The sequence below is a fragment of the Ornithodoros turicata genome, chromosome 1 (genome assembly GCF_037126465.1).
Source record: "Ornithodoros turicata isolate Travis chromosome 1, ASM3712646v1, whole genome shotgun sequence".
In the NCBI taxonomy this organism is placed as follows: Eukaryota; Metazoa; Arthropoda; class Arachnida; order Ixodida; family Argasidae; genus Ornithodoros; species Ornithodoros turicata.
This window is the reverse complement of record NC_088201.1, coordinates 3585320-3612658: the sequence shown is the minus strand read 5'-3', so window position 1 is coordinate 3612658 and position 27339 is coordinate 3585320. Positions and strand designations below refer to the sequence as shown.

The 27339-nt window shown below is 46.6% G+C and overlaps 1 protein-coding gene across 1 annotated transcript; it reads right to left on the bottom strand.

The window, feature by feature from the left end:
• Positions 1 to 2528: 2528 nt before the first annotated feature.
• Positions 2529 to 23088, bottom strand: LOC135379201 (spondin-2-like). The gene is made up of 4 exons (XM_064612443.1): positions 22887 to 23088; positions 9981 to 10201; positions 6150 to 6477; positions 2529 to 2734 (listed from the first exon to the last, which is right to left on the bottom strand). The coding sequence occupies exons 1-4, from the start codon at positions 23056 to 23058 to the stop codon at positions 2529 to 2531; spliced, it is 927 nt and encodes a 308-aa protein (XP_064468513.1). The 5' UTR covers positions 23059 to 23088.
• Positions 23089 to 27339: the final 4251 nt, after the last annotated feature.

Below are 27339 nucleotides of genomic sequence, written 5' to 3'. Positions count from 1 at the left end.
CCAGCATGATCATTCGTGCATACAATCGGCTCTGTGCAAATGGTCATGTTCTTTCTCTGCAGTGGATTCCCGGCCATGTGGGCTTATCCGGTAACTCACGCGCAGATGCGGCTGCACTACGTGCTGCACAAGTTGTGACTCATGCTACTGTACATCTGCCCCTTACTGTTTCTGCTTGCCGTATGTCTATATGCCGCCGGTGTGCTGCTCGGGCCCAAGCGTTCAGAGCTGAGGCCGCCTCATACAGCAGTCACCTGCAATCAATCTACCCCGCAGTGGACTTCTTTATTACGCGTCGCTGCACTCGTCACAAGGAATCGCTCCTTCACCGTCTCCGCCTAAACGCCGCCCGCACACCGCTGCAACTGTTCAAAATGTGTCAATCTAGCAGTCCCCCTCTGCACTAGCTGTGGCGTGGTGGGTGATATTCCCCGCTGCATCCTACACTGCCGGCAACACCTTCTGCACCTTGACGCCCTCTGTCGTCGTCTATCCCAACTTGGCTACGGCACTGTGACACTGGCTGCCTTACTGGGTCCCGTTCTTCAGTCGACCCAGTGGGCAGTCACCAGTGCGCTCCTCCGCTCCGCTTTCTCACACCTCCTAACCTTATCAACGCCTTGTGATTGTATGACCGTGTGTGTGCTTTTCAGTTTTAGTTTTGTGTTCTTCCTTTTCTTTTCTTCTTTGTCTTCTCATTTTCTTTTCTTCCCCTTTTCTTCTTTTTCTTCTTTTCTTTTCTTCCCCTTTTCTCCTTTTTCTTCACATTTTCTTTTCTTCCTCTTCTTTTCTTCTTTTCCTTTCCTTTTCTTCCCCTTTCTCCTTTTTTTGGAATAGCAAGCCGACCTCCGTCTGGCTGACCTTTCCTTTCTTTTCTCTTAATAAGCATACCCCCCTGACGCGAATGGACCTTTTTCACATCCGCGTCGTATCCTAGCGGCTCTCCATAGCAAACCACTCTCGGGGTGCGTCAAAACAAGTCCACGTGGGGAGCACAAAGGACCCAAACCTGTCTGGAGTGAGACCGACGAGCTTGCGCCGTTCGTGCGGTCTCCTCACTGGTCCCTACTTCTAAATGGCTCTGGTGGTGGCGGTGATAGGGCTTGCCGTTGTCGGCCTCACGTATGTGGGCAACGTCACGACTCACGCCCTGGGGGAATGCGCGTCCTGGGCCGACTTCTAAGGGAACTGCGCCGACATATGTCTGAAAGCGTCTGAGGCTCTGAAATGGCTCTGTCTGTCGTCCCCATACTGCGCCATCTAACGAAGACGGAGATAACCACCTCCGGCGCCTCAAGGTCATGCGCATGCGCATAGCCCGTTGTGAGAAAAAGGCTCATTAGTGGCGTTCTTCCTGTGCAGTGCAGTTTGATGTACAACACATTGCAAGAGCCGGCGAAGATGGCGATTTCGGGAGATGCATTTGGGGCACTTTTTCCTGCCCTCAGAGCGGGTTGTAAATTCGGATGATGCCAATTTAGTAAGCGTCGCGTGTTCGAGTCATGCAGCACGGAGCACTTCTCGCCCCTTCTAGGCCGCTTTTTTTGGCTCCTGCTCGGAGAGGCCGAGCCAGAAGTTCTCCTAGTGCGCAGCGCCTCTGATGGTAAGTGTGGCTGGTGAATTCAGCTGCCCACTGCCCTAGGGCGGTCCTTGTGTGGAACTTAAACCGGGAGCGCTCTCACTCGTGCTCGAAATGCATCACCCTAATTCGCCATGAGAGTGTTCCGGGATTCCCTCTCTGGAAACGTCACCCGAACAAGGCCAATCACAGAGCTAATCAGTGAGCGGAGCGCCCTTTGGCGCGGACGAGACCAGTCAGGGAGCGGCTGGAGGGACCTTGGTAGCACTAGCGACCGACCGACAGGTGGGCGGGGAGCCGGTATACTAGGGGGACTATAGGGGACGGCGTCTGCTCTGTGGTCGGCTTGCGGAATGTTGTTTCTGGTTAGCGTCGGACGTGTTCGTACAGCCAGGAGCGTCACACTGTGTTCCACGCAACTGGTCACGTCAGAACTCACACTCGTAAGCGAAAGTCGGCGTACATCTACCGAGGACATTTTCACTTAGTATATTGCAATGCGAGCGAAAAAGCAGACGACCTCGGAGACAATCGCCTGTGGTGCCCTCCCATTCGTGCACCTGGCTAAGTCATCATGGTGTTAGCTGCAGAGGGAGTGCGCATCTTTAAAACTCGTTTATTTAATATGTAAGCTGTTTCCGGAAGAGAAACTTGGCCAAGTTGATTGTGAAGCGGTGACGAACATCACCGTATCGGTCTCATATACATACGTTCCCGCAGACGTTCCCGGATGCTATAGTCCCTTTAAAGGAGTAGGAAAGGCTCCTCGAACGTATATATATATTTTTTTTTATCGCGTGATCTGAACATTCAGGAACTGTCACGCAAAAAATTTCTTTCGCGAAGCGCGCAGCATATATCCTGAGAAAATTCGGTTACAAGAGAGCGGCGGCAATATCTCTCCCTCCTTCCTTCAGGCGTGTTGTGACGCCATATCACCGGGGCATGTCTATTGGCGCTGGAGGAAGCCAGGCATCGGGTCGGCTCCGGCTGCTCTGCTCCACGTGGTGGTGGTGTGGTGCGCTATTTCCGAGCGATCTGCCTGCCGGCGTGGCAGCATGTTGCTCGTTGGGGGATCCTTGTCCTTGCGTCCGATCCGTGCGTCCTTGGCCGACTTCACAGGGAACTGTACCGACGCGCTCTGCTTCAGATGCGCTAAATACAACCGCAAGAAGAAAGTAAAGCAGGCGCGCAGTCTGGAAGCCTATAGGGTTTATTCACTGACGTCACCTCGCCGCCATACTGTAGCTCCCTCGAAATTATGTTCCCACATTAGTTCGCTGCCATGTGCTTTTTGGGTGACTATTAACGTCGCAAACATGGAAATTGCTTGGTTATGCTACAAATCACACTGCACAATAACTTTGAAACACCAAATATACGGTGGGTGCGATGTGGGTAATGGCTTGGATGGGACCTACAATATGGCGGCCGATGCAGCACATCTGCCTGCACACGACAGTGGCGGCAGGTCCCCCAAACTCACCTCGGAAAAGCTGCAACGAAGAAGGCCGCCACTAGATACCCCACTGTTGCCGTTCCGGATCACTTCAGCGCGCTAAGTTTATAGCGGCAAAATGTTTTTGTTGTTTCTGCGAATGAATCTAGTCTTTATATGTACAAATAAAACGCGTATAACAACTTTCTGTGTCGTGTTTCACCTTTTGGTCGCGTTTTTAAACGTGTTGAGCGATCGGAAGGATCTAGTGCACGGCTGCGTGCATCACATGGCGTACCTGTCGTACGAAGCGCCGCCTCTGGGCGCCGCAGGCGCAGTCGTCCATTTCTCCTTCGGTGACTTGGCCTGGCTTAGATTGTGCTTCAACTGGATCTTTAGCGCGCTACAATCAAACGCAAGCCAACGTCTGGTAACAATGGGGTATCTAAGGGCGGCCTCCGGCATTGCACGCATCGGGATAGGAACAAATACATGGGAAAATGGCGACCTTGGGGGACCTGAGTGGCGGTCTCCTGCGGATGACGTCATGTGAATAAACCCTATAGAGAAGCTTTTCTAACCTGAAAGCTATCTTGCGCACTATAGGATTAGGCGCTCCACTGGTACTTTTTGTGCGAATATATGCTGGTACTTTTTGTGCGTGCTGAGCAGAGTTGATCCAGCGCTCGGTTTCCTCATGCCTCCATATATATCTCGTCAAGATGCCGCATTAGTTCATCGAATGCGCCTCGATGTGGCTTTTACAGCACAGTGGCGTTACCGCTTGAGGCAACTTGACTCTCCCCACTGCAGTCGCTGCGGTGCTGTAGAAGATCTAGAGCACATTCTTCTCCATTGCCCACACTACCAACCCTTCCCGAACCGTACTCTCCGGATCCCTTAACGAGTTAGACTCCCGCCCCCCTATCTCTCTTACACAAAATTGCTTGGTCCCTGGCCACATCCAGCCCACCAACACTCTGCCCTCAAAGCCCTCTTCATCTGGATACCATAGGACTTGGATCCTTATTGTGAAGGGGCTCGTTATTTCATTCTCCACATCACCATCAGCAATGGGGTAGAGTATCGCCCCCTGGCGATGAAACTCCTCAGTCATCATCTTGTAATGAAGTTGTTGTTGTTGTTGTTGTTGTGCGAATATATGTGTCCCAGGGCCTAGGACCCTAATTCGTTCTGACATATTTTTGGAGCCCTTCCATGCCCCTTTAAAGAGGACACGAAGGCTCAAACCAAAAGCGAATATTCGACGACAACAGATAAATTGATGACGAGGAATGGGGAAATTCGCCACATGAGGTGCGGCCCATTACCCCAAGGCATGGGATGGAATGAGATGTGACATGATGACGAGACAATGAACGACGCTGAAAGTAAGTGTACGTACACATTACACGTATGCAATGTATGTATACAGAATTATACACAGACCAATTCATATATTGGTATATCAGCCAATGTACAGCCTCAAAGTATGGATGAAACTTTGTTGGGTTGTCTATGGCAAGTCCGCAGTGCAAACCTGCCATCACCATTCGCCCTGCACAGCACCGAAGAACAACAAATTGCTTGAGCACATTTTTAAGGTGCTGCAGTACAACCTGGACGCCGACGGAAATCTCGGCCACACACACCTATGGAAGAACTATTTGAACTATGGCTGTCATTGGCACCGGACAGCTATTCGTGCCTTCAGAACTCGTTAGCTTTGGTGCTAATTTCATAGACAACTAGGGAGTGACTTTTTTGGGTTAAACGCAATTCCGCCCGGTTATTCTGCCCCGAATTGACCTCCGACCAATTCGGGTTAAACCCGATGTCTCCACGAATTCCAGACACTATAAAATCCTCAAGTGACATTTCCACTGAAGACGAACAAAGGTCGCCACGTGTAACGCATGTAAGAATGGGTCACTTACGTTCCCAGCAATACGCCCATGTGTGCCAACACTGTCTATGCCTTCGGGGATTACCGCTGGAAGGTCACGATCCCACAAAAAACAACAACAAAAAAAGAGAGATTAGGAAAGGACTTAATAGATAAGAGCAGAAACAAAAACACCCGATAACACCGAAGGCACAAGTATCGCCCGATTTCTCCAAGAATTAGATATTTAAAAATAGCGCCCGATTTTTACCCCCCGAATCCGAGAAAGGCATTTAACCCGAAGTAGTCACTCCCTATAGACAACTAATGGCGCCTGCCTGTCCGTTGCCGATGAAATCCTGATAAACCATCAACACATTTTGAACTGTTCGTTGTTCATGGACTGAAGATTGAAAACCCTGCATGTATACCGAATACTATCACCACAGGAATTGTATGCTCGAGTCGAGGTTTGAAGTGCAGCCTTTCGATGTGCCACAGGGTCTTACTTCACTCAGTGCTGGACAAAACTCGCCAGATCGTAGCAGGACTCTTTGCCGTTGTGTCTGACCCGCGTTGCACGTTCTGCTGCAGGGACTCCAGGGCGACCACGGGGACACCAGACATCGATGTTTCGTACGTCTGCCGCTCGCAGGTGACGACGCGAACTGAGCGCGTCTGGCGCGCTGTCCGTCCAGCTTGGGGAAGCCTTGAATCGCCAGTTGGGTTGGCTCGGCTCGCAGACGACCCTTGCCGAGTGTTTTCACGTTCCCACCCGATTCTCCTAAATCGGAACGCGGCCCTTGATGGCTTCTAGCACCTTGAAATTGAAAACGAAACAAAACGATACTTGCGTCATCCACTTGGACGTTAACCATAACTGAGAAGCAGCATCGCGGCACAGAAACGAGTACTGTCACGATGGCAGAGGGCCGGTCCAAAGTTTTAAGCGTAAGTTGTAAAAATTGATAATGTCTTATGTCTTAGCCCTGTAATATACTATGCTTCTCGACACGTCAGCACCCGTTCGAACACCATCTTCCGGTGTAGTGAAAATAAAATGAGGGGACGTTAAATACGGGGTGGCCGTGTGATGAGCTTTCATCGCACGTTAAAGAACCCTCAGGTGGGCAAAAGCAATCCACAGACCGACCGCTGCGGCGTCGCTCATGATCTCAGTTGTCTCGCGACGTAAACCCCAAATTATTAAATAATAATAATAATAATTAGTGAAATGAGAGATTCACCTGTTTCCTGTGGGCTGCTCTGCTTCAGGCTGTAAGATTGCTGCCTTCGAAAACGGAAGGCTGCAATCCGAGGCAGCTTGTTCAGCTGTGGATAGTAGAAGGAAGATGCTGGGTGGGCAGGGTGTCGGGACGTGATTCTCGTCATGTTTTCCCGCGGTTCGGCCTTCCATCTGGGCGCCGTAAACGTGAGCCCCAGATCCGTGCCAGCGTCTACCACGTCGGCTTCCAATTGGAAGGAGTCGCGCCACTGGCCGTCAGGGCATAGGTCCACGCTATCTACACCGACCAACCAGTCGGGGCTGGGCACCAGCCGGGCAACGGCGGACACCTAAGGCCGGGGGATGAACGCTTAAGTCAAATCGATTCTATTGCGAGAGTAGAAAGATTCATCATTATCTAGCTCCCTCTCCTCATAGTGCTCTTTTCTGTCTTTGCCGACCCTTCGCAAGGTTATTCTTCGCTGTGACGTTCACAATTTTCAGTCTTGGGTAAGTTACTTCTAAAAAGTAACTGAGTTACAGTTACAGTTTATCTGCCAAAAATGGTAACTAAGTTACAGTTATAGTTACTTTCTCGGTCGAGTAACTAGTTGCAGTTACAGTTACTGAGAGAAAGTAACTTAGTTACATTACAGCTACTTTTTATGAAAATGACCATGAGAGGGTGATAAAATAGTTAAAAACGTACATTTATCTACGTTTACTGAAGTGCGATAAAAATTGTCTTCCACTAACTGCTTCCAGTAACCAAAAAGGGTCACTAACTTCACTAATATCTGTTCGCAAAGCTGGAATACCCTGCTCGGTCGAGAGCCCAATGGAAGGGGGGAGGTAAAGGGGAAGTAGGGGAAGGTAGGGTAAAGAAAAGAACGACATTTATTCGAGGAACTAGTTACATTTTGCAGTTACATTCACAGAGAGAGTAACTAGTTACAGTTAAAAGTTACTTCTCTGGAAATGTAACTAGTTGCTGTAACTAGTTACCCCCAAAAGTAACTAGCTACAGTTACAAGTTAAAAGTAACTGAGTTACTACCCAAGACTGACAATTTTGGCAACAGGACAATCATCGTCTTGCATTCCAATTCTACTGTCACTATCGGCGCAAGGGATGAAGTGCGTCTATCTTACACTTACCTCCCTTTCACTCTCCTTTTACTCTCTCTTCACTCCTTGGTCTCCTTTTATTATACCTTTTTCTCTTTCTCTCTTCACTCCTTTCTTCGCCCTCATTTAACGATATTGTTATAACATCCTCAGGTGAGCTAAATTAATCCGACCTCTGTGGCGTCTCTCATGATCGTAGTTGTCTCGCGGCGTAATTTATATAGGTATTTTTTTGCGCCTGCAGATTAGAAAAGAATAATTATTTTATTTCGCGTTCGATCTCGCCCAAAGGCTCGATACGCAAAATATAAATGCCGTCAGTGAGTATCACGAAGAACCCGTCATAGTTTCAGATTCTCCAAGAGTACATGGCGTCATCGAGAGTTGGCGTCTCTCTTCTAACAACAACGTAGGCGCGTCTGCTGTTTACTGAATGTTGGAGGACAGCCCCGTGTATATGTCATGCAGGAGCGTCACTTTATGGCCTTAGCAGTGGATGCATCATAAAAACTCGAATCATCGTCAAAGGAGAGTCACTTCTCAGTGTTCGATGACCATATACTCTGGCCACTTACAGCACTCTTGCTATTCGCTGCGGGATCGACCTATAGGGGGCGACACCGTCACCTTTCTGGTGTGGATAACACGCCGACCGATGTTCGGAGTTGCTGGTTCTTTTCCGTAATAGACCGCTCCCTGTTTGTAAACAAATGACGTCATATAGTGTTCGACAGCGCCACCAATTTGGTAGAGTTGATAGGCTCGAAGCTAGTCGCGAACAAGGTCACGCCCGAATGCCACGGTCTTGAGGGAATTTCGATGGTCCCTGAAAGAGGCGCGACCTTCGGTCCTACTTTTCTTTCGATAGGAGGCAGCGAACAAGTGCCCATTCGTGGAACCCAGCCCTCTCCTTCCGATTTGTTTCGATTTCAGTCTGTCTACCAACGTCATGATGACGTTTCTCGGGTAGAGGTCTATTCTTGTGATTTTCACCGGAAGATCACTAGTGCCGCGATGGTACGATACTGTTCGGTTCCCCAAACCTAACCTAATCTAGTTCACTGCTAACGCGGAATAAACGTGGAAAAGCAGACGACGCGAGGAAGCTATCCACACTACGGTAGTTCATAGTTTCTCCGCAGCGTTCCATCTGGGAGCGAATGGGGAGGAGACAGAAATCGACCTTCGGAGAGAAATTACAGGCTGGAAATGAGTTTAACAGCTTGTTGCTTGGAAACCCAGCACGACAAATTATAAATGTGACAGGGAACGCTAAATGTTTCTAACTTGCCAGTAAAATTGCGGTAAAACGTCTCGGGGGCGACGTCTGGTGGGAAAGAACCCCCAATTTGTCAAGCACACGACCTACTAGGTTATAACGACCACGCCGAAGGCACCCCTTCCCAGCGCCGCATTTTTGGAAGGTAGCGGTGGCGCTACTCATCGTCCCAGTTATTGCTTCCTCAACTTCTACAATACTTTGTACTTCAGCTTACCTTAGTATTTCTGTACAAGCGGTGAATATTCCACAGATGTTTCACTCTGAGGTTGATTATCATCATCATTCTACGCGTTTTCATAGGAGCTATTGCTGTCGTCTGCTACGGTAGTCGTACATACGCTTCTCCGCGTTCAGAATTCAAATCTCCATCGTCCAATCGTGATGCAGATCTCGCGTGCCGATGAGTAGCGCCCCTAGCGGATCGTCCGGACGGGATCCTCATAGGGGTTTCGGATTATGACATGGTCGTTATAATCTAGTAGGTCGTGGTCAAGCATCTATGTTCCCGACTGGCTTGCTGCTCATGATGACTACGCCTGGTACTTGACGGACGGACAATGCGCAGTTGGTGGCAACTTGGACACAGTGTTGCCCGTACTTTTAAATTTTAATTTTCCAGGGAACTATGAGCGCAGTTGGGACGTAAGAGTACTGAGGATATCGAATAGAGAAATCTTGTGAAATTGCACTTCTGCTGCTCTTTCATATAGGGAAACAATGTATTAGGAGAACACCGCAATTGCATAAATTCTGGAGACCCAAGATTTAGTCCGTACACTCTTAAAAATGAACTTCGCCGCATAGCACGCTCCTAGCCAACCATCATCTCGAATGATATCGTTATCTTCCCTGGTTTGTTGAAAACGGTAGGCGTACGCCTTTTTTGTGACAACAGCATAAGTGTCACAAAGAAGGCGTACGCCCCCCGTTTTGAACGAATCAGGGCACATAGCGATATCATTCGAGATAATGGTTGGCTAGGAGCGTGCTATGCGGCGAAGTTCATTTTTAAGAGTGTACACTGTTAAAACAGAACTTCACCGCATAGCACGCTGTTAGCCAACCATCATTCCGAATGATATCATTCTGTGCCTTGATTTGCTGAAAATGGGAGGAGGCGCCTATCTGGGACAGATTATCTTGTCCCAGATAGGCGCCTCCCCCCTGTTTTGAACAAACCATGACACTGAATGATATCATTCGGTATGGTGGTTGGCTAGGAGCGTGCTATGTGGTGAAGCTCTGTTTTAACAGTGTATATAGTGGCACTTCAAGGGGGGTGGGGCGTGCGCCACAAAAAAGGGGGGCGGTCGATGCTGAATGTTGTGCCTTTAGGACGGATAAGAGCCGACGTCCTTCCAGACCATTTGGTGTCCTTATTCGCCCTTTTAGATATGACGTCCTTGCTCGTTGTGGGGCTCTTATCCGTTTTTGTCACAATCACCTTGGTGTGAAGAGCATCTGCAAAGAAAGTCGTGGCTGTGTAGCCGCTGCCCTTGGAGATTCCAGGAGCATGGAAGGAGTCCAGGATGCCGCGTTTCCCTTGTACCAATGACGAGAGCAGGACCGAGGGGCCAAAGCGGTTGTCATTGGCCAACTGTGCCAAGGCATCCGACGCCGGGGAGCCCAACTGCCACAGTCGTGCCGCCTCGGTGTGGCTCATGCCTGTTCAAGATAAGATTGACCAGTTAAAGTGGGACTCCGCAAAAAAATCACCGCAACGATTGTGACATAGCAGCAGTGATGGCCAGTAGTTAACTACATGTAGTTAAACTACTAGTTAAACTACCAGATTGTAGTTAAAAAGTAGTTATCAACTACTTGCTGAAATGTAGTGGCAACTACTAGTTAAACTAGTATTTTAAGTAGTTAACTACAGTAGTTAGGTTACTGAAGGCGCCAACTACTTCCGATTTTGCCGCAAGCTTTACGGCACGATTGTGCTTCCCACTTTTACCTCGAGCTACTTGTTTGATGAGAACGGAGGTGCAGAGCAATTGTGTCGTACATGTGTACTAAATCTTAACTTTTAATGCTTGTCCAGTGAAGCCTCATTTGCTGTGAAGTAATTCTGCAACTTAGTTTATCGCGTAGGCACAGAAAGAATCCCGCCGCAAGCTTTGTATTTGACTGTCGTAGCAGTGGCTTGAGCCAAAGTTTATCATTCCGTGTGATTCATATTTAGGTGTCCAAGAACACTACAAGGGATTAGTGTTGATGGACAACGTTAAGTAGTTATAGATGTAGTTAAACTACATTGCAGTAGTTAAAGAAGTAGTTTTAACTACTCACCTGAAAAGTAGTTGAACTACTAGTTAAACTACTCCATCGCGAAGTAGTTAGTAGTTATAGTTAAACTACTGTAGAAGTAGTTAGTGGCCATCACTGCATAGCAGTAACCCTTGCGGTGTCAGGAACATACGTACGAAATATCGCGTTCCCAAAGTGCGCAAAGTATTTTATTCGAACGAATTATTACGAAGTGAGCGCTTCGGCCTCTGTGAAGCAAAGGGGGCGCTGAAAGCAACATTGCCGACGTCATCCTTCATGGCAGAATGCGAGCCTCGTAGCAGACGACAATGCCGGGTGACAGTCACGGTATCTTCGTCAGGGCGAACCGCTGCGCGCTTTGCATGTTGGTTTCGGTTTGGCATTGTCATCATTAACGAATTAATTACTCGCACGAAATGAATGTGCGAATGTTGTATTCGGTATCCAGGGAGCGGTCCGTATTCGGTATGATGCTCACCTTTTTTTTTTTTTTTTTTTTTCGAATCCTTGCGAAGTCCCCCTTTAATTTCTTTCCTTGTTCGAAGCAAAACTTTCTTTTCCATTATTTCATTCCCCTCATCACCGCCAGCAATGGGCGACGAAACTTCCCATACATCACCTTAAGGTGAAGTTGTTGTTCATTTTCACATACCGGCCGCGGTGGCTCAGTCGGTAGCGTGTTCGCCTTCTGATCCTGAGGTCACGGGATCGAACCCGGTTTAGGACGCCAGCAACTTGGTGGCGGTGTTCAAGTTGTTTAGACACGCCGTTTTCCGAGCTTTCATCGCAACGTTAAAGAACCCTCAGGTGGGCAAAAGCAATCCACCGACCGCTGTGTGGCGTCGCTCATGATCTCAGTTGTCTCGCGACGTAAACCCCCCAATGATTAAAACTTTTTCACGTCCTGTCGAGCACCCTAAGAACACACGCGTTTAATATGGCTGTCCAATTCTAGATCGTTTCTAATAATGACGGCGGAGTATTTATAATAATTAGCATTCTTCAATAGCCTATATACACCGTAGAGTTCAGTCTATTTTCAAAATACTCATATACAGGTATACAAAAGACAGTATATTTGTTGTAGTCGGATAATATTCTGATGACAAGTAATTGTCATCTGCCGCAGCGTCACTGGGTTATGTTACCGCTTCTCATTTTTGTTGTTTGGTCAGAAACCGATTTCACTGACGTCAAACCCCCCTCCCCCCTCACACACCCCTTCCTGCTGTCCTCTGTCCTCTGCCTCTCTCCATGTCATGTCGACATCTGTACGCCAATCATAGCCACAGCTGCTTCGCGGCGTTAACGCAGAATAAAAAAAAATGACGACGAACCACAATTCCGTCTATACTATGAAGCCGGTGACACAACGGGACGCATCACAACGGAACGCATCACAACGGAACGCATCGCAACGGAACGCATCACAACGAAACGCATTGCAACGAAACGCATCGCAACGAAACGCATCGCAGCGGAACGCATCGCAACAGAACGCATCGCAACGGAACGCAACGTGAACATACGTTTGGCACAGTAGCCACGTTCATCAACATCGTGAACACAATGTCTTGATTTGTTTGAGGCACAACAACGCACACCGTTGACATTGTATGCTTAGCAGCGAGATACCCTCTTGGCGCACAAGGGCATTAGTCGAAACTGTTACATTAACCTTAAAATATTCTCTAACGTCCAAGTTGTATTGGTATCCAGATACCATGATTTTCCATGAACAGCAGAAGCATATTTATTGTTTTTTTTTTTTTTTGCCATGGGTTGATGGCATGGTTTGAGGTGTCCGACAAATTACCTCTTAAAATGTGGGGCACTACAAATCAACTAGACTGGATCAATTGGATTAGATTCTTTTCTTGCAATGTGCAAAACTGGATATTTTTCTGCCACACTCTTAAGAACAGAACTTCGCCGCATAGCACGGAGTGCGCCAACCATTGCCACAAATGATATGTGGTTATCGCTTCTGATTCGAAGAGAGAGTTGGGCGTACGCCTTCTTTGTGGCAATTTGGATACATGAAAATTGCCACAAAAAGGCGTATGCCCCCATCTCTCTCCGAATCGGAAGCGGTAACCTTATCATTCTCGGCAGTGGTTGGCGCACAGCGTGCTATGCGGTGAAGTTCTGTTTTTAGAGTGTGGCAGAAAAATATCCAGTTTTGCACATTGCAAGAAAAGAATCTAATCCAATTGATCCAGTCTAGTTGATTTGTAGTGCCCCACATTTCAAGAGGTAATTTGTCGGACACCTCAAACCATGCCATCAACCCATGGCAAAAAAAAAAACAATAAATATGCTTCTGCTGTTCATGGAAAATCATGGTATATCTGGATACCAATACAACTTGGACGTTAAAGAATATTTTAAGGTTAATGTAACAGTTTCGACAAATGCTCTTGTGCGCCGAGAGGGTATCTCGCTGCTAAGCATACAATGTCAACGGTGCCATTTTTTTCTTTTTTAAAATCAATCAATCAACGGTGCCCGTTGTTATGCCTCAAACAAATCAAGACACGATGTTCACGATGTTGATGAACGTGGCTACTCCCATAGACAACCTCCCACCCACCCACCCCTAAAAAAAAAGAAAAAAAAAAGAAAACACAAAGCCAAATAAGCGGTTAAGCGAAGCACACGACAATAAAGTAAATCTCGACCTCTCGCATTCTCAGCAAACCAAACACGCTCAATCGCGCGACTCGACCTCAATCAACGAGCGCCCTATCAACATCGGTCTCAGTCCTCACCATCACCTCGCACTCACCCTTTCTTGCACGTCTCCAGACACTCCGTTGAGCACCTGCAACGTATAGAGTCTTGCCACGCATTCAGTCGACATCACAACGGACACTGGTGGTGGTGGTGGTGGTGGTGGTGGTGGTGTGATATAAGTAGGGTTCCGCGTTTTCGGTTTTTATTTTTCGGCGGATTGGCGGATGTTTTTCGGTGTTTATTTATTTTTCCGCGAAATCGGCGTTTTTCGATGTTTTTTTTCTCTTGGTGTCTATACATGGTTTACCCGACAGTAAACCTCTACCCGAGAAACGTCATCATGACGTTGGTAGACAGACTGAAACCGGAACACACCGGAAGGGGAGGGATGGGTTCCACGAATGTTCGCTTGTTCGCTGCCTCCTACTGAAAGAAAAGTAGGACCGAAAGGTCGCGTCCCTTTCAGGGATCATCCTAATCCCCTCAAGACCGTGGCTTTCGGTCTTGGCTTTCGATCTTGTTCGCCACCTAACTTCGAGCATATAGTTCAACTCTACCAAACTGGTGGCGCTGTCGAATACTATGACGTCATTTGTTTACAAACAGGGAGAGGTCTATTTCCGCGGGACGCTCATTCAACATGGCGTTGTTCGCTGGGGTGGCATTTCACGGCTATCGAAAAAGTACACGGACATTTTTCACGACCATCGTATTTTTGTACGTTTTTTTGTTGTTTTTTTTCTGCATCAACAAGTTGCTGAGCATCTGTGCAGCAATTTATCTCTGCACTCTTAAAAATGAACTTCACCGCATAGCACGCTCCTCGCCAACCATCATCTGGAATGATATCGTTACCTGCCCTAATTTGTCGAGAACGGGAGGCGTACGCCTTTTTGTGACACTTATGCTGTTCATAATTGTCACAGAAAAGGCGTACGCCTCCCGATTTCAACAAATCAGGGCGTACAACGATATCATTCGAGATTATGGTTGGCTATGAGCGTGCTATGCGGTGAACTTCATTTCTAAGAGTGTGGCATCGTTCCTGGAATGCTCCTCTGTGTTCGGTGTTTTTTTTTTTTTTTTATTGAAACCGAATGAGGGAAAATTTCCCAGGCGTATGTTTTTCGGCGTTTTTCGATTAAAACCGGAAACGCGGAACCCTATAGATGTAAGGAAGAGGAATGTGAGGCTTGCCGGACACTGTGTTGCAGCAGTGCGATATATACCTTGATAACCTTGATACCTTGATAACGATAGTTGCAATATATAGTACCTTGTGCTCAACGAGACATGAATGCGCGATCACGAGTCCGCTGCATCGATCACCGGCCTGGATGCGTGTCCCGTTCGAACTACGGCGGCAAAACACATTGCCGGTGGTGTTGCAACATACAAGCAGAAATAACGCTCGACCCTGCCCCTCGGCTCCGTCTTATACATACTTCCCGGCTCATCGTCACATGACATCGGTATACAGTGAACCCTCGTTATTATGACCCCCGTTAATCTGACATTCACGCTTTATGACCGAATTCGTGGGCAACAGTTTTTCCCCATGTAAATCTTTCCCGTTAATATGACATTCCGCTTATCGGACTATGACCGAGATTTTTGGGCACAGCTGGGATCAAAGACACGTATTATCCTCCCGTTGTTATGACCGAGTCACGCACCCCTTTGAGTGGCTGCTTAAGTTTCTCAGGAACAAAGTGACACAGTTAAGGTGGGGCGCAAAGGATTAGGGTGACTCGAGGCGTTGTTGTCCTCAAGATTACTCATACCTCTTCTCGGATTGCTAAAGCAGTGAAGCACTGAAGGTTGCCTTATTGTTTTTTGAGCAACACAATGACATTAATAATGTTTGCGTGATCAATAATACTCTTGTACAGTTAGAAAAGCTGATCACTGCAAGCTACTCCAAGCAGTCATTGCTGACAGACTTTTTTATTAAATAAATTGTTGTACAGCATCATGCGTACGTTTTGTTCTGCCGTGCATGCCCTCTGGTCCCACTGGACCGCTTTCTCGTTATTATGACAATTCGCTTTATGACCAAAATCTGCGGGAACGGAGGCGGTCATATTAACGAGGGTTCACTGTATACAGTGAACCCTCGTTAATATGACCAGGGCCGTTCCCGCGGATTTTGGTCATAAAGCGAATTGTCATATTAACGAGCAACATGGATGATGAATTGATGATCCACGTAAACCCTTCATAAAAGAACTCTGTTTGGATCTGTCTAGTTTATTGAAGGTGTAGACATTGCAGGCGCAGTATTTCATTGCAGTTCGCCTTTAGCCAGCGAGTCACCTCAGGACTTGGGTCGTGACTTCGGCATTCATCGCGCGTGCGTTTTCGCGGGACCATAAACTGTTTGTGTTGATGTTGAAAATACTAGGGAGGACCTTGGGTCAGCCGGATGACTCAGTCACTGGTGGACGGTCACAATAACGAGAGAATAATACACGTGTTCTCTCCGGTTTATCCCCCCCCCCCGGTATGTTGTCCATAGTCGGATTATCGAGTTGTCATAATAACGCGGGGCCTTTACAGAGGACCTCGATTGGGAGCAAACCGTGCGCCAGAAAAATGGTCACAAAGCGAGGATGTCATACTAACGGGTGTCATATTAACGAGGGTTGCCTGCATATGTTCTTGTTTCGGTCACTAGCGCCTTACATCGCCAACAACAACAACCCTCATCCGTTTTTCGAACAGACGCCGACATGATCTTATATGGTCACTTGAACGTGGACATAACGCAGTAGAACACACACTTGGTCGGTTTCATGAAGGATGAAAGTCACTGAAAAGGTTAGCAAGCTGTAGGACTCGAACCCACATCTTTTGGATTAACGGTCCAGGGCTCTACCAATTGAGCTAAGCTAAAACACGCCTCCTTAGCGACTTCCAGGGTGCGTCATCTGAAGGGACAAACCAGCCACTCTCTCTCACTTATCCTCCTTTCACTCTTACATTTTTGCTCACTCAGACACACATTCATACGACGGGATCGACGCGAGCGGCAACTGTTGAACATGAGAAATTGATGTTCTGAGGCTGGAACACATAGAAAGGACAAGTGCACTCTTAAAACTGAACTTCACCGCATAGCACGCTCTTAGCCAACCATCATCTCGAATGATATCGTTATCTGCCCTGATTTGTTGAAAACGGGAGGTGTACGCCTTTTTTGTGACACTTATGCTGTTCATAATTGTCACAGAAAAGGCGTACGCCTCCCATTTTCAACAAATCAGGGCAGATAACGATATCATTCGAGATGATGGTTGGCTAGGAGCGTGCTATGCGGTGAAGTTCATTTTTAAGAGTGTACATGCAAAGCCTCAAGGTGCCTCAGAAATTAATGATGAAAGAAGGAAGTCACTGAAAAGGTTAGCCTGCTGGACACTGATAAAACACAACTTCACCACACAGCACGCTCCTAGCCAACCATCATTCCGAAGGATATCATTCTGTGTCCTGATTGGTTGAAAACAGGGGGGAGGCGCCTATCTGGGACAAGCATAATTTGTCTCAGATAGGCGCCTCCTCCCATTTTCACCGAATCAATGCACAGAAATGATATCATTCGGAATTATGGTTGGCTAGGAGCGTGCCATGTGGTGAAGTTCTGTTTTAACAGTGCACTCTTAGAAATGAACTTCACCGCATAGCACGCTCCTAGCCAACCATCATCTCGAATGATATCGTTATCTGCCCTGATTTGTTGAAAACGGGAGGCGTACGCCTTTTTTTGTGACACTTCTGCTGTTCATAATTGTCACAAAAAGGCGTACGCCACCCGTTTTCAACGAATCAGGGCAGATAACGATATCATTCGAGATGATGGTTGGCTATGAGCGTGCTATGTGGTGAAGTTCATTTTTAAGAGTGTGTACAGCTGGCTAACCTTTTCAGTGACTTCCTTCTTTCATCATCAATTTCTCATGTTCATGAAGGACACGTTCAATATCGATTGCGCGACACGGGTGACGACGAGTATACGACTCTTGGCAATACTTGTCACCACGCAACATGAGCGTCGAATGTCTCAATAGGCGATTTCAGAAAATCCCAGTGCTCCTTGCGCTCGCGTTGCATGCTGGGAGATTACTGGAATGAACTGTCCCTTCGCGTTTCGTTTTCGCCGACGTTGACTCCTCGTGGATAATCGGCCGAGAGAGGAGGAACCGAAACAGCTTGGAGACCTTCTCCTCCTTTGTTTCCAGCAAGTTCCCATAGTTCAATGCGGCGCTTAGCGCTCTGGGATTTTCTCGAGTCGTCTATATTACATCTCCTACTTCTCGCACTATCGTCCGGTGTGTTGAACAAAATGGTGAAACGAAATCTCCGCCGCCCACGATACCGTCCTCGCCCAATCGAGACCATCACGCAAGCGTGATTGATTGATTGATTGATTTGTAAAAGAAAAAACGGAGGTGTTAGTCCAGCGTGGTCCAGTCGAGCGTGGCTGTATCGTTTACCCACTGACTTTGTTTCAGGAACAACACTATAATATTTTTTGTTTGAGTTTGATTATAGAAAACTATAATAAAAAACTATCGCATACCTTTCATTTACTGTGTATACATGGGTACTAAACTCGAACAGCAGTAGTGTTGTGACGTTGAAATTATTATTTATTTTGTTTGCATCTCCTGGTATAAACATACATCAAACAATAATTATATATATTATAAAAATTATTATAATAAAAAAAGATAGATGCGGTAGGAAAGTATACATAAAGATTATAGAAAACTATAATATAAAACTATCGCGTACCTTTCATTTACTGTAATAAATAGGTGCTAAACTCGAACAGCAGTAACGTTGTGATATTGAAATTATACACAGTTAATTCAAACTACTATCGTTATTTGAACTCTCTCCATTCACACCGAGTATTCACGTTAAAAACTTGAGGCCATATCCCGACACAGCCTAGTCCCATATTTTGCTTTCAAGTTCAAGACACGGTGAAGAAATCGGAATACTCTGTGCTGTTATGTATTTGATGAAACAATTGAATGCATACACTCTTAAAAACGAACTTCACCTCATAGCACGCTCTTGGCAAACCATAATCTTGACAGATATCGTTATCTGCCCTGATTTGTTGAAAATGGGGGCGTACGCCTTTTTTGTGACACTTATGCTGTTCATAATTGTCACAAAAAAGGCGTACGCACCCCGTTTTCAACAAATCAGGGCAGATAACGATATCAATCGAGATGATGGTTGGCTAGGAGCATGCTATGCGGTGAAGTTCATTTTTAAGAGTGTACCTGAAGCAAAAGTATAATCGGACGTCAATGTCAAGCTCTGTTATGCATTACATCGTTCAAAACTCGAGGGAAAGTTGAAAATCTTTTAACCTTGCTTGAACTTAACCCTTTGAAATCCTTGAAATAATTGAATTGCCCCCGAATTTTGGGTCAGAATTTTTGTGCGAACCCTGTAATAGGTGCAACCAGGGTGTAACGTCATTGTGGCGTCCCCTTTTGCTTCGCCATCATCTGCGCCTTATATGCAGAGGGCGTTCGAAGTGGTTTCATTCCACACTTTATCTCGAGAAAACGCCGTGCCACAGGATCAAGGCAATATCTCTATGATATCGTCCTCATTTATGGAGAGAGCTATCAGTGACATTAGCATAAATGCTACAAAGAGGCGTCCGTCCCATTTTCAACGAATCGGATAGACGCATCAAATGCCGGCTAACTGAAAGGCTCAAATGGTGCCGTCCATCAGGTGCCTTCATTGACACAATGACAGTGCCCAAAAGACAGGCGCTGTCACGAAAGCGGAGCTATGTAGGAATATAATTGCTTGGATGGAAAATAACTCTTTCTATAGCAGCAATCGAGTCAAGTGGGCAGGGTTTAACTCGAGTCGTTCTTTTGTCATCTCACAATTTATCTCTGGCCATTTCTCATCTTCTAACCTCTTTACCCGCTGCGACGCTATTTAGAGGATAACTGAACCTGGGCTGCACGGATAGCGACTCTATATCCGGAATCATTGCGTTCGTCAGGAAAATAAGTACTCGATGAAAAATTACGAATGTGACGTTTACCTCTGTGCTTACCAACTGTTTAGGGACGTCTTCCACAATATAGATCTCTACACGAGAAACGTCATCATGACGTTGGTATAGACGGACTGAAAACGAAACAGATCGGAATGGAAGGGTTGGGTTCCAGGATTGGGCACTTGTTCGCTGCCTCCTATCGAAAGAGGGCCGAAGGTCGCGTCTCTTTCAGGGACCATCGAAATTCCCTCAAGACCGTGGCTTTCGGGCGTTAACGTGTTCACCAGTGACTTCGAGTCTATCAACTCTACCACACTCTAAGAAAAAAAGGAGTAAAACGGGGAGTAATTGCAGCTTCTACTCCCCTAGTCTGCAATTACTCCCCATTTTACTCCCCTAACCCAACATTTAGTCCCGACGTTTACTCCCCAGGACTGCAAATTGTCACTAAACTTCGCGAATGGTCTCCTGAATGCAAACGTCTACGTAAATATGTGTCCTTGGTCAATTTGAACGACATAAAGGCTGTATAACTCACACAACGTAGCAATTTTCCAGCCACATAGAGTAAGAAACAGTTAGCGCATCTTTCTTCGCAAATTGTGCCCTAGTATGGCGCAAGATTTTATATCACTCGATATATCACGGTTGACGGTTTGCTTCAAAGTATCTTCATGCATGCGCACCAATTATGTACCTGGGACTCTTACAACAGCGCGTGAAATGCGGTCTTCACTCTGTGACATTCATTTACTCCCGTGCATTTACTCCCGAAAGGGACTATTTTTTGTGGTAATGCGATTACTCCCCAAAAGGAGTAAAAGTACTCCTTTTTTTCTTAGAGTGCAAATGGGTGGCGCTGTCGAACACTATGACGTGCAGTTTGGGGAGGAATCGGGCGATAATTGTGCCTTCGGGTGTTGTCGGGTGTTTTTTTTTTTTTTCCTCTGGTCTATTAAGTCCTTTCCTAATCTCTCTTTTTTGTTTTTTGTTGTTGCTTTCGCGGGAACGTGGCCTTCCAGCGGTAATCCCCGAAGGCATAGACAGTGTTGACGACACACATGGGTGTATTGCTGGGAACGTAAGTGACCCATTCTTACATGTGTTACACATGGTGACCTTTGTTCGCCTTCAGTGGAAACGTCACTCGAGGATTTCATAGTGACTGGAATTCGGGGAGAAATCGGGTTTAACACGAATTGGTCGGAGGTCAGTTCGGGGGGAATAACCGGGCGGAATCGGGTTTAACCCCAAAAAAGCCACTCCCTAGCTAGAGACTTTTTGGAAGACGGTCATTGACACCTTTTTTATCGACAGCCATACCTATAATCTCCGGATACATTTACAGTGTACTTGCTGTCCATCCTGCGCCGGCCGAACGTCCCCAATCTGGGTTTTCCTGTGCTTTTCAACACACGAACGCGTGAAATGGCACATCTGTGATGTCTGTGGAATCTTTCTAGCATGGAGTTAGACCACATTGGGTTAGACGTCTAGCTCTCCGACATATTCTGCGAACGGTCACTTTTTGCCGGGTCATTTTTCCGTCCCGGGATTTTGGGAATTTTTTCCTGATAAATCCCGGGATCCCAAGACGGGTTTTGGCTCATTTGCGCAGCAAAATTCGACTATCGACATTTTAGCGCACGCGTGCTCGTGTCAGGAATTTTATTTTTTTAAATAGAAAGCCTTTCCACGCGAAGTCAGTCTCCCGTTCTGCTATCTCACTTTTGCCTAAAATCCTCTAATTAAATCATTAATCAATTTTAAGTAGTAATTAGTCATAGTAGTTACATATACTCTCACGGAGAGAATGTTCGCCTGGCCGAATAAACCCACCTAAAAAAAAAACGTTATCTATACGCTGCTCTCATAATTTTTTTTTATATATATAAAAAACATCTGGAAAGAATAACAGAAGTAATAAAAGAAAGCACCCTGCAGTATATTGTGTAAGCCGAGGCACCGTGCGCTCGGTTGAATCAACTGTTGGTCTCCGACTTCGCGTCCTTTCCGTGTAGGATTGCCGTGCTTGTTATTTTTTGCAGCGCTTCACTGTCTGGGGCTCCGACTTGTTCGGACTGTCTCGCAGTGGTTCCTTTCTTTACAATTTTTTGAAGTGTTCAACCCTCCAGTACTCACAGTCGAACAACAACAACTGTACTACATGAATGACGATGGGTTGAGGTGATCCACAGCGACAACTGCGGTATACCATACCTCTCACAGTCGATATACTTCTATACGGCTACAAATTTTGGTACGACACGCATGCACGGCAATCGCGCAAAAACCTTTTCTATGGACAGCTTATCAGGTCCAATCTGTTAAGAGGGTGAAGTATACACTCGCCTTTATTCGTTTCGTGTTCGAATCGAATCTCGGCTCGCCGCAAGACCACGAGTATCTCGCCTGATGTCTACCCAGGTTTATAATGCCTTTAAGTAAAACCTCGTATCGTTTGGTACGCTTTCCGTTTTGTGCGTGCACCTTTTGGACAAGCGGAAAGGAGTCAAACGAAATCCATGCATATAGTAGAGTTGTACACGTTACTCGAAAAAGTAATTGATTACAATTACTGTTATTACTGCGCGAAAAGTAATTCTTTACCGTTACAAATTACTTCATCGAAAATGTAATACGTTACCGATTAAAAATGTAACGCGTTACTTTTCCCGTTACTTTTAAATTGTGGGCCATAACAAAGCCGAGAGCCTACAGTGTGCAAATATGCAGCTCTTGTTGCAAATTCTAATGAGACACCGACATACATGATAAGTGAAATTCACAAATACATTTGAAAGCAACATACGAAACACATACACGCGTTTATTACAGATTTATGTACATATTTAAAACAACATCAAAACATCCGCTTCGTTTTGTTACTATTGTTATGTTCAGCACGCACAATTTATCAATACAGTCACCTATTTTACTGTTGCTCCAGTAGGGCGGCAGTTTTAAGGGATTATCATATTACTGTGGTGTGCATGGAACACGTGTGGACTAGAGACGGCCGTCACAGTGACCTCCGCGTCATTGCTTCAGTCGAACTCGTGGTGGAACAGAACAGATTGGCTCGCTGAAAAGGGTTGCCATTGTTGACAGAAGGTTAAAAAAGTAATCGATTACTCAGTAATGGATTACCGAAAATTGTAAGCAGATTACTTGGAAAATTACTTGCTCACAAAATTAATCGATTACTTAAAAACTACTGAAAAAAGTAATTGATTACTAGTAACGCAATGACTAGTAACGCGTTACGTACAACTCTGATTATTGCATATAGGGACGTACCTACGAGCATTGACCAGTGAGCAGGAGGTCTCCAGCGCGGGTACTGTCTAGGGAACCGTGTGGCAGTCCAGGACGTGACGAGGGTGATCTTGTATCGGGCCAGGCCTCGGCAGGGGCCTCCCAGGGCTCCGTTGCACAGCGCAAGACACGCGACCGCTACCAACAGCAACATTGCATGTGATGTGGAAATGGACGTGTGTTGGGCGACCGGCCAAGGGATGATGATGGTGGCGCTCTGCGGCACGGAGGAGGAGAACACGCGGGAGAATGCCAAGCGAGAGCGTATTTTTGTGATCGGAGGTTCGTGAACACAGTTGACCACAGAGTTAAGTTGACCGAATTAACGCGGCGAAGCACGCAAGTGGAGCTGCTGGCATATTTGCAATACCGAAGCGATTCCAATTCCGAATGGGATATGCAGCTCTTTAGTCCAATTTCGTATGAGAGCAATGTATCCTACAAACCGAATATGTTGGAATATGAGAGAACTGATGTTCTGAGGCTGGAACAACATAGAAAGGACAAATATATACATACAAAGCCTCAAATTTCCTAAGAAATTAACGATGAAAGATGAAAGTCATTGAAAAGGTTAGCCAGCTGTAGGACTCGAACCCACATCTTCTGGATTACCGGTCCAGGGCCCTGGACCGGTAATCCAGGAGTAGTTGAGAAACTGTACTTGTAAACGCTCCAAGAGAAGACAACATGCAACACAGGTCGCGCCGCTTCCGAAACTATATTCATCACCGATAATCCGACGCGAATTAGTGGAGCAGTTTCTGTTCAATTGGAGACTGAGGTTGAGAGTATGCCGGAATTCCCTCTCTGGAAATCGGAGAAAACGTCACTCGGACGACACCAATCAGGGAGCGCCCATTGGCGCGGACAAGTAAAATCAGGAAGCGGCCGGAGGGCCTTTGGTGACCGACCTGCGGGTGGGAGGGCGTCTGCAGGTCGCGGAGAGTCTGTGATATCGGCTTGTAGAGTGTAGAATGCCACTTCTGGGTTAGCGTCGGACGTGTTCGTACAGCCAGAAGCGTAACACCGTGTTCCACGCGACATGGTCGCGTCAGAGAGAAACTGATGTTCTGAGGCTGGAACAACATAGAAGGGACAGATACAGACAAAGCCTCAAATTGCCTAAGAAATCAACGATGAAAGTGAAAGTCACTGAAAAGGTTAGCTAGCTGTAGGGATCGAACCCACATCTTCTGGACTACCGGTCAAGGCTCAACTGGTAGAGCCCTGGACCGGTAATCCAGAAGATGTGGGTTCGATCCCTACAGCTAGCTAACCTTTTCAGTGACTTTCACTTTCATCGCGTCAGAACTCACACTGGTAAGCGAAGGTCAGCGTATTTACCGATTTTTGTTTTCACTTTGTATTGCGGAGCGAACACAAAGCAGACGAGCTCGGAGACAATCACCTGCGCTGCGATCCTATTCGTGTGCCTGGCTTACGTCATCGTGATGTTACTGTCGCTGGGGCTTTCTCGGTGGCGGAGGGAGCGGGAATCTTTAAAACTCGTTTATTTAATATGTAAGCTGTTTTCGGAAGATAAACTTTGAGAAGTGTGAAGCGGTGCCGGACATACACACGTTTCCGGATGCGGTAGTCCCTCTAAAGGAGTTGCGTCTCATGTTATTCCGGATAAATGCAATTCCTTGCATCGATATGAACCGGCATTCCAAGTTTTACAGCAAAGGTAGAAGTAGGTGAAACTAGGTGGTTCTAGGTGCCACTGCTTGCCGTAGTCCGAAGGCTGGCAACGTCACGACTTTCGCAAGGGGGCAGGGGGGACCCTGCGTCATGGGCTGACTTCACAGGGACGACATTTGCCTTAAAGCGTCTGAGGGGAAACCCAGGGAAAACACGCAGACAGCACAACCTGCGCCCGGATTCGGACCCGGGTCGGGGGGTTCTAGACATAGCGTAGAAAGCTAGACATATATATAGCTCTCTCCTTTCAATCAATAACCGTCACCGCAATACCAAAACTCGTGTGCTGTTCTGACGTCACGGCAGGCGAGCAAGAAAGCGCAAAACTATACCAACGGGAATGGCCGGAGCTCTGACGTCAGAGCTTGACGTGTGTTGAAAGGTTCATATCTCGCCAAGTATGACACGTATTTTTCACACGTATGTGCATTATGTGATGAACCACATCTACGAAAGTGTCACAAAGTGATCCTGTTACCCTGGTGGAGTCACTAAATAGCTTTAGTGACTTATCTAGTGACTATAAGTAGGGAGTTACTTTTTCGGGTTAAATGCCTTTCTCAGATTCGGGGGGGGGGTAAAAATCGGTCGCTATTTTTAAACCTGTAATTCGAGGAGAAATCGGGCGATAATTGTGTTATCGGGTGTTTTTGTTTCTTCTCTTGTCTATTAAGTCCTTTCCTAATCTCTCTTTTTTGTTTGTTGTTGTTGTTGTTGTTTTTTTTTTTGTTTTTTTTGCGGGATCGTGACCTTCCAGCGGTAATCCCCGAAGACATAGACAGTGTTGACACACATGGGTGTATTGCTTGGAAAGTAAGTGGCCCATTCTTACATGTGTTACGCGTGACTACATTTGTTCGTCTTCAGTGGAAACGTCACTTGAGGATTTTATAGTGACTGGAATTCGGGGAGAAATCGGATTTAACCCGAATTGGTCGGAGGTCAGCTCGGGGGGGAATAACCGGGCGGAATCGGGTGTAACCCGAAAAAGTCACTCCCTAACTACAACTGGCCTCACTATGGTCTTCAATAGTTAAAAGCCGTGATTAATCCGGCATGGCCAGATTATGCGTTTCCCGAAAGCCATTCCATTGCTAAGAGTCATCGAGGTACCCCGTCATACAGTTTGTAATGGTATACTGGCAGCAGAAATATCAGTTTCTCGGTGGACCAACGCGTCGCTGTTTTTTGAACGAAGTAGAGACTCTGTATTCGCACTAACCTGCATGGCACACCTGTACGAGTACAGTGAACCCTCGTTATTATGACCAATGGTCGTTCCCGAAAATTTTGGTCATAATGCGGAATTGTCATATTAACGGGGGGGGGATTTGCAGAGGTTTCACTGCATTGTTCCACAGGAGTATGGTCGTAAAGCGCGTATGTCAGATTATCGGGGGTCATATTAACGAGGGTTCACTGTACATATTTTGAATAACGAACGCATTTACGCGCGAACGCAATCCAGGTGACGTGTTTAACTCATTTATCTGGGGATATCCGGACGGCTGGGCCGTGAGCGGGACGTGACACCCGTTTAGCTGCCAACAAGCACCACATGTCTGTTGGTTACCACCGTGATGGAGTACCTCGGTACTCTTCCGGAAAACACTTGGCTTGCAGGAGCCCAACGCATTCCGTTGTTAAAATAGTTGGGCTCATGACTGATGCTTTTGGGATCCTCGCGCCTGAAATGCCTTGCGAGGCTCATTTCTAAGTTCGCCTATTCTGGCCGGCGTTTGCCCTGCCGTTGTACCAGTCTGTAACAGCATATAGTGCATTACCTGTGTATTCGCACGAGCGACATCCTCACGGAAGATTCTAGTGGAAGAAAAAGCGAAAACACTGCACACAGAGCCGAAGTTCCGACCCGTGTTATGTTGAGCATTCACGCGGTGCGGAATATCGGAAGTTGCGTACTGCGCACTTAGCAGACGACACTTCGCAGACGACGCCGTCAGCGTATTTTCCTGTCGTCTGCTACGGTATATCTTGTGGCTGTGTAGCAGGATATTCCCCACGGTTAGCAGTGTACGCGCTCACGTGACAGCAGAAAGCTATGACGCTTTTCGCATCTTCCGCTTCTGGGGGAATGGCGCTCGTGTGAATACACATTGCCAACCATAATCAATATGCCCACGCCTGTCGACATGAATGCGTTTGCGTGAAATCTTAGGCTCAAAAGTGCATGCCAGGTGTTCGGTGGTGGTGGTGATGATGGTCATGTGATAAAGAAAAAAAAAGAGGGTGTTGGGGTCTCCGAACACACTTTTACAGATAAATATGAAACACTGGATCGCTATAGACAACGATGTACGCAGACGCAAGGAAATACATACGGATGCCTGCTTTCGCTTTAAGCAGGCGCACTCGGGGTGTCGTCTGCCAACCGCACGAATTAACAGTTAAATGGGTCGATTCTGTGGATGAACCCACAAAATTTTTAACCGTGTTTACACATCTACCAAGTAGCACTATGGATTGGAAGCTATATTGTTGTTAAAATTTAACTCGATTCATATTTCAATAAACATTACGCCGGAGAATACGCCAGCAACAGCGGTGCGCGCATGTATGTACTGGAACGTCATGCTTAGCCTCCACAACTTTTGCATATTTTTTAGATAATTATTTACGATACTTAATTTAAATTAAATGACGGAATGTTCGAATGACAATGGTTTTAAGAAAAGATCACGTTAAATACTTGACCGAAATGATGCTCGTGCTA